We start from the raw sequence: 8,587 nt of genomic DNA, 5'->3' as shown, positions 1-8,587 counted from the left end.
CTGAACCTCATAAAAAAGCTAATAACCAAGTGTATCTTGTTCCTATGGGGGAAAACCAGGCATCACTGATGGCTTCTATGATGTGACAACGAGAAATTAAAACAAGCTCAACACAGGCCTTTGACATTTTCCACCCTTACTAAAAACAACCTGAACAAACTAGTATGACCAATTGGAGTTGTTCTCCATGATTATTATATCCTCGTCTGAAATGGGAAAATGCTACTTACAGTTCAGAAAAGGCTTTCCAACAAGAGAGAAACTATTGTTTACTTTACACAGGCTGCATGGATCTCACAAGCGGCAACCACGCCAAATTTCTTCTCAAAGAGACATCATATTGATGGTAATGCAATATTTAGTAATATCAATGTTATCATGCAAGAGATTCACCTCTTCATCACAATTATTTTAAAATAAGACTGGAAGGCAGGCCCCATCTCCAGCATTCAAGAATTTAGAGCTGAAGTATCATAACAACCCCGGCTAGAAAAAGAAAATACTCCCAAATTACAAAGAGTCTATGATACATATATTACACATTTGCAGCCAGTAGTCCAAACCATAAGGGGATCTGAAGTCAGGGACAACAGCCGCATTAAGGTGTTCCACAACCCTTCCACCTGTTCTCAAATGGTGCCAAAAGCTTGAACATAGTATGATATGTATCACTACCATGAACCACATTTTAGGGTTGTATTGAGCATTAAAAATCCCGAGCCTTATCTAAGAACTGCACCACTGCCAATATTAATTCATTAGAGTACTTGTTCAATCCATCTAGTAGCAATTCCCAAAACCATAAATCGATTGCCAACACCCAAGAGAAAAGAATTAAGGCAGAAGTCTGGTATCTGTTCAGTGGCCAGCCTGAAACCTTAGCCATAGAGCCCAAAAGAGGTGAGAGCGGACCCTTCTTTATGTATCTCCTTCCTTTGATTGACCAAGCTGTTCGCCAATGCACACTAGAAGGAACAAGACCGAACTGCTGCTGTAGACGCCGGTCCATATCTGGCATATGACCACCACCATAAAAGATGGCAACCTTTTTACAACCCTCATGCAATCCTTCCTTCAATTCCTCCATTGCAACTCTATTCCGCTCTCCAATAATGACAGAATTCTCGACTACTAAAGCTGCATCCTCAGTAAAACTGCAACAGAAAGGAAGAAAATTGATCTCTCTCTCTCTCTCTCTCTCTCTCTCTCTCTCTCTGTCTGTGAAGAAAGAACATGCAAAATCTGCCCCACAAGGGAGTAGAAAACGAGCAGCAAGTACGCCTAAGATGTAGAGCCTACACACACATCAAAGAAGGTTAGGGGGGACAGCAGAGATAACCTGAAAAATCTGCTAGAACAGCCTGCCAAAAAGGTAGGAAGCTACTTTAAAGAGATTTTCAAACACCGCAACAAGATACTGGGACTAGAACACAAGCTAGCCCAACAAGTACTCACTACATAACGAGTTTGTAATATTTTATCTCACTGGATGTAAGGAATCACTATTAATTGATAGTGGGGTCTCCCGTGTACTTTAATACAATCATATCATCTCTCTCTCTCTCTCTCTCTCTCTCTCTCTCTCTCTCTCTGACAGATTACCCCCTTTCAATAGCATTGAGGCCCAACGTCCCGCTCACATTTCACAAGTTCCCTCACATATCACAAGGTGAAACAGGTTATCGAGAGGATCTCTTACAGCTACACACATTCAAGACCTGGTTGGCACCCCGTAAGCTTCATGTGAAGCTCAGCTTTTACAAAGACCATTGCTTCCAAATCTCAAAAAACAGCTTCATTGATCCACTAGGATACATGAGGGTATCGATTGGGCAATTCCACGTTTCATCGCACCAACTTAGCATTGAGAGTTGATGGACGAGGGCATAACTAGAGAGGGTCGCATCTACACTTTATGTGATCAACAAGAGATCGAGTCAGAGGAGCATTTTTTCAGATGCCCTACATACTATGAGATCACAGGTTGCCATCATTGTCTCTTCAAGGACGGTTTCAAACCCTCATTCTTGTCCTACCCAAATCAAAGATGTCTTATGACTTTCATCCATGAGGGCGTCCAAAACAAGGAGAATTCGCTCAGGACACATAGGCGAGATCAGGGTGGACAGCCAAACTCCACTCAAAGCATGATCAATGAGTTTTTCCTACCAAACAGCACTGACTAGCAAGGCTCAGGAAGAAGGCAGACCTGAGGACAAATCCAGAGATGCGGCATACTCGCCACAGCAGGTTGAGGCATAGATCAGACTAGGGAACATTCACTTCATACTCACCAGATTGGGGACACATCCGACCCAAGTGACATTGGCACTTGTTCATCGCAGGACCATAGCTCGAAGACCACAGCGGACCACACATATCGACTAGCAGTACGCACTCTATCACAGGTTTTATGCCACCGCAGCGTCATATATCACCACCCCACTTAGGCTTGACGTCTCCACCAGCCTCCAGATGACCACCACAATGACATCAACCCCCATTTTCTCCATGAGCTCAAAGATTTTTCTTCATGTGTCGGTATCGTTATGATTATGGCTCTTTTCTTGTATTTGTCATCGGCGTTGATGCCCGCGTAGAAGCTCCACCCCTTCAACTCCTTGTATCAAGCTATTTCAGTCTCATAGACGCTTCAATCTTTCAAAGACTTTTAATAATCTCTCTCTCTCTCTCTCTCTCTCTCTTTGCGTGTGTGTGTAATGCGCTTTTGTATGCAATAGCCGCACGTCCAATGCTTCAATACATGGATCATCTTGTGGCGACAAACATGTTGCATGGACTGGAGATTAATGGAAGTCGCACTATGGTTGCTCAAGCGTATGCTAATGATTCTTCACAAAATACTGAGAGGGATTTTTCTTCCCTTATGCATGCTCTATCCATATATGGCCTAGCTGGTCTTCATGTGAATTTTCAGAAGTCTAGATTGTTGACTAACATAGTCTTTTATGGCCGTGGATAATTGTCCCACCTACTTAGTTAATTCCTATATTGTTGCCACTGCATTCTAAAGACTGGCATAGTCTTTTATGGCCGAGGAAAATTGTCCCACCTACTCAGTTAATTCCCATCTTGGTTATCCCTTGGAATGGATGTTTACTCATGTGAACTGCACATCTCCAATTCCTTTTACAGCATATGAAGCATTATTAGCACATGTGATAGTCCCCCCTCGAGGTGCATCAGCTAAAGAATGAAACAACTGTCTACAAGATGTGACATGCTTGGAAGCACCACTATCAAAGTACCAGGACTGAGCATCATTAGCAGTAAAGAATGCATCAGATTTGGAGGGATCAAATGAGCAATGGACAGCCCATGCCCAATCATCCTGAAGAGCATGTGCATGTGAAGCATCTTCTGGCGCATGGGATTCAATAGCATGTGAGGCATTAACTGTCAATCCTACTTTCTTTTTCTCCGAAGCAATGCGCTTCCTGCATTCTGAAATGTCATGTCCAGGCTTGCGACAATAGTTGCATCTTTTCTTCTTTGACTTATCTACGGTATTTTTAGATGCATGGGAGGAATTGCAGCTGCTATACGCAGATTGGCTTGCCCATAGGCTTGGAAGCCTTGCCTCTTCCTGTCTCTGCTGTGAAGCAAATGCATGATCAAGAATAATGGCTTGTCTATTAGCTCTACTTTGCTCTTCCTGCAAAAGCAAAGTAACTAGCTGATCAAAAGAATAGTGGTCTAGATTACCCATGGCCACTAATCGAAGGGTTGTAGCGAACCCTTGATATGTATCTGGTAGTCCATTCAATGTGGTACTGATAAGCTATGAATTTGGCACCACCTCATCAATGTTGGCAAGCTGTTCCATGAGGTCCTTGACCTTTGTCAGGTATGCATCCATAGAGTCACCTTCATTCACGCTGACTTCCTATGATTGCCTTCTCAAATATGCAACACGAGCTTCATTGCGAATCTGATAGAGAGAAGCCAATTTATCCCAAGCATTCTTTGCTGTTTTGCAAGACCGGATGCGTGGACTAATGATTCTCTTGCATGATAAAGCAATGCATGAATGTGCATTTGCATCTCTTGCATCCCATCTTGACTGTTCTTGAGTTGGAAGAGCAATAGCAAGAGTGCTAGAGGAAGAGGCATCAGGAGTAGTACCCCCTACAGAAGGACCAGCAGTAGAGGCAACCATTGTAGCATTGGCTGGCCTCAGATCAGCCCCAGAAACAATATTCCACAAATGCTTTGCAACAAGAATATGTTTCATGAGATAAGACCACATCGGATAGTTGGTGCCATCCAACTTATCATCTTCACGAAGAACTCCAAATAAATCTTGATTGTTCCCAGCCATAGCAAATGTGATACCCTAAAAAAGACTTGAAAACCCAAAAGCCTCAAGGCTATCACTGCAAAAAGCTGGCTGTCCAAAAATGACAGCAAATATCTACAAATTTCTGACCCAAATCAAAGGGCAAATGCAGATCTGACCCAAATGTGACTGTGGCAGGCAATGTTCACTGCAAAAACAGTAAATCTGGCAAAAGCCCCAAATTTATTGAGGGCGAATAGGCCAAAAAGAGGGCAAATACAGAAGAGCCCCAAATTTTGCTGAAATTTTTGCAAATGTGACCCAATGTATGCAAATCTGACCCAATGTATAGCCTCAAGGCTTTAAACTGCAAAAGTATAATTTACTTTCCCAAACACCAGCTGAAATTGAGCTCCCAACACAAAAGCCCCAAATTTTGTTAACCTGAGTGATGACGTGGCACAATGTGACAGTCCTGAACCTAAAATTAACTGAAAACTTCAATTTTTGGAAAGATTTCAGTTGTCAACCTTGTCCAAAATATTGTATTGACAGGTTGAAGGTCCAAATGTCAAAAGCCCTAAATTTTCCTGTTGGAAATTAGGGTTTGACAGTCAAATACTGTCACAATGTAGTAGGTTCAGCAAAGGGGAGGCTGTAGGATCCTATAGGGTCCTGTAGAGAGCAAATTGGACAACTCTAGAGAGGCTCCTAAATAACTCGCGTGGAGTAGGCGCCTGCTGTAGATGAGCATTCGCCACTTGGAGGTGCCTCAAAATAGAGCCTAGTGCAGATTGCGAGCTGAAAATTTCTCTCCAGCTGGTCGCCTAGCCAGTAGAAGTACCTGCGATGGAGATAGAGTCTCCAGCAGAGCAGCAGCCGCAGCAAGTTGAGGTGAAGGAGCAGCTACAGGATGGCTGGAACTGCCTCAAAAGGCTTTGAGCTAACGATGTAGCTGCTGGAAATCCCTGAAGAGTGTCCTAGACAGATCGCGATCTGCTGTAGAAGTAGCCCGAAGTGAAAAAACAGCCGTAAACTAGCTGATGGGGATCTGCAAAGTGCTCTGGACAGACGCCTGTGAAGTCGCCGATGAAAAACTCCTGGAAGTCCTTGGAACAGCAGCTGCAGGAAATGTACGGTATCCGTACGTGTCTGTACGGACATCCGTACTATTGTATGGACTGTACTGAGAAATTGCACAGGATAGCAGATCTGTTGAACGATGGAGCACGTACAACACAATACAACAGGTGTACGGGCAACTAGTACGATCTATACGAAAAGGGTGCTTGGGAGCACATAAAGCACTGTACAGCAGGTGTACCGGCAACTAGTACGATCTGTACGGAAAGGGTGCTTGGGAAGAAGATCTGCTCTGATACCGCTGAAGGGTCGAATGAGAGAGAGAGTGCAGGTAGCAAAGGGTCGCAGAAGAACACCCATCACGTCAAACTTAGATAAACCAAAAACAACGGAGTACAAGGTACAAGTACCTAGACCTAGGACTAAGTGTCCTAGGTGTCACATAGGACTAAGTGTCCTATGTGGCCTAAAAGACACTAACACTATAAGTGTCTTTATTTATGCCTACAAGGCACATACCATGGCCTATAGGGCATCACTAGAACCACCAAAGGATGGCCTACAGATTTTCTAACGCTACCTTTGGGAAGCATTTCTGGAATTTTGGGATTCACCCACACAGACACGGGTTTGAGTTGTTTTTCACTTGAGTTAGTTACTTGGCGCTTTGGACTCTATGGAAGGATAGAAATGATAGAGTCTTTGGTGATCCTACTTTTTCCACTTTCTTTCTTTCCCAATGTTCTCTGCAGGAATCTTTCTTTGATTGTCTGCAAACTCATTACATAGATTATAATGTATACTTGTCATATACTAAAATCTTCAGCTGATGTACTCTTGAGCTCCCCTTTCAGGGGCAGCTACTTTGTAATATAAAGCATCAAAATTTCACCAAAAATGTTTGTGTATGTTGGGGGGGGGGGACACTCATATATCCTTGTCATGGGATCTCCTAGGTCCTGCCTAGGCATGTGCATACTGTTTGCGCTCTTGTGTGCAGCCCCACTTTGCAAGCTGCTATGAGCAACCGGTGCATCAGGCAACCCAAGGACCAAAGGGGCCGTTGGGCCTGTTCATGGCCACATTGGGCCAAGCACATTTGTCACACCCCCTAACCCAACCCAGCCTGCAAGGACCTGTCAAATCATCACAAAGATTAGCCCCATTGAGATCTGTGTTAGATTGCCAAATTCGAAGCACAAAAAACATCACTGGACAGCTGGATTATGCTACAAAAAGTTGAAGGGGTCACGCAAGACTTGTAGCAGACTGAATCCGCATCGAAAAGACCACTAGTTCTCACATCAAGATCTGAACACAGTAAACAGATTTGATTGCATCAAAGTTAGTACAATAGATGCGTCACAAAAGATACAAAAAAGCAGAATTCAGCCAATTCACAAGCAGATTATTTGGAAGTTAGAGGATGCCATTCTAAAACACAGATTGAACTGTCAAAAATCTAAGAGAGATTTGTTTGAAGGAAAGTAATAGTCTGGAAACACAGTACACTGATATTCAAGCTGCAAAAAATAGGCAAAAGGATGTTTACCCCAAGAGAGTAATGCTTACTCCTAAGAATCCCTGGCAGCAATATGTCACCATATGCTAATTTCTACAGATCATCAAAGAGGAAGATCTATGAGGCAATGGTGCAATTGCAAAATGAAATTACAATGCTCATTTCTACAAATCATCAAAGAGGCAAATCTATGAGGCAATGGTGCAATTGCAAAATGAAATTACAATGCTAACTCAAGAAGCAAAGAAGATGAAAGACAAAATGCATGAGATGCAACAGAAGACACTTGAAATGAAGAAGAAAATAGACATAGGTTATGCCAAATTAAGTAGCATGGAGCAGGAAATGGAACAACGTATGTCGGGACAAATTGTGCTGAGAGAGAAGGATCAAATGCAAGTTCCACAAGGGGGCCCAACAATGATATCATCAACACTGTCGATGACCTAAGAGTAAAATAGATGAGATAGCTTTTACACAAAAGAGCGGTAAGTAAAGAAGGAAAAAGCACTAAACATCTGGATTGTGGGAGTAGAAGAAAGTGAGGATGAGGACATGGAGGAAATCCTCACCCGTTTTATTTTATTTTTTTAACTGTGCACATATCAGCCACTAAATGGCAGGAAGCCTTCCAGATAATCAGGAAAGGAGAAAAGCCAAGGCAAATACTTGTCAAGTTTCAAGATACTCAATCCTGCCTAATCAATCACAAACATCACCTTAAGGGCCACTCCATATGAATTAATGAGGACCTTACATAGAATCAATATGCCCAAAAGCCCAAGGAGCTTGAAGAAATCAGAAAAACAAAAAAGGAAGATAAACATGCTTACATGAAAGATGATAAGGCTGCCATCACACAAAAAAGAGGGGAGGGAAACAAGCATAGGAACTCGAGACCCTTACAATCAAAGTGTGGAACATAGGAGGATGGACCTTCGTCGCACTAGAAGAGGAAATAGTCGAGACAGACATACTTAATAGTTTGGAAACATATGAGAGCATGAGGGAAATGCATCCCCAAAAATTCAAGGTTTCTCGAAAACATCAATGTAAATCCTAAAAGAAGAGCCACATAAACAATATATGTGGTTAGAACTAATGGCAAGGGAGGGGAATATTAGACTGACACCATGTTGTTTTGCACCCCGACAATCACCCATTTACAAAAATAATAGCCACATATCCCGAGAAGACCCCCTCATGCAATTAGGGGAGGATATAGCAGTTCTCTTAAAGATAATACAATTCTTCTTGCTGGAGATTTAATGCACGAATAGGGTCAATCGGGGTATCATAACAATGGAGGAAAGAGATCCCATATGGATGGAGGAGGCAGAAGAGGACAATGAAGAAAGGAAGGAGAGGCTCGAAAAGGGCATCAAAAGGTGCCGGGGACATCACCCATATGGGAAGGCAACTCTTCACACACTATGGATGTGTTGGGCTGCAAATCTGTAATGGCCCATCAAATTTTCAAATCACAGGAGGACACACATGGTAAACAGCTCAAGGATCAAGTGTAGTTGACTATGTGATCTATATCAAACTTGAAGAGGAGTCACTTGATCTGACCACAGCGCAATATCTATAGGCATAATGCGGACAAGTAATGCTGTGAAAAAACAGAAAACTGCCACACATCCCATATTTAAGAATGGATTACAAAAAGGCTTATATCT

The 8,587-nt window shown here is 42.7% G+C and overlaps 1 protein-coding gene across 2 annotated transcripts in view; it reads right to left on the bottom strand.

Annotated features, from left to right (window-relative positions):
- Positions 1–348: 348 nt before the first annotated feature.
- LOC147898560 (thermosome subunit gamma) overlaps positions 349–8,587 on the bottom strand; it is a 36,717-nt gene continuing 28,478 nt past the window's right edge. Inside the window, exon 5 of one of the 2 annotated variants that reach the window (XM_087379550.1) lies at positions 349–1,154. In XM_087379550.1, the coding sequence (XP_087235676.1) occupies positions 707–1,154 (448 nt within the window). In that variant the 3' untranslated portion in view covers positions 349–706. Of the gene's footprint in view, positions 1,155–6,671; positions 6,695–8,587 lie in introns of those variants that run through there. The other variant, XM_087379551.1, reaches the window with a different exon arrangement.

The sequence above is a fragment of the Dipteris shenzhenensis genome, chromosome 9 (genome assembly GCF_047967505.1).
Source record: "Dipteris shenzhenensis isolate YYH24624 ecotype China chromosome 9, Dip_SZ_1.0, whole genome shotgun sequence".
Taxonomy (NCBI): domain Eukaryota; kingdom Viridiplantae; phylum Streptophyta; class Polypodiopsida; order Gleicheniales; family Dipteridaceae; genus Dipteris; species Dipteris shenzhenensis.
This window is presented reverse-complemented; position numbering and strand designations above follow the sequence as displayed.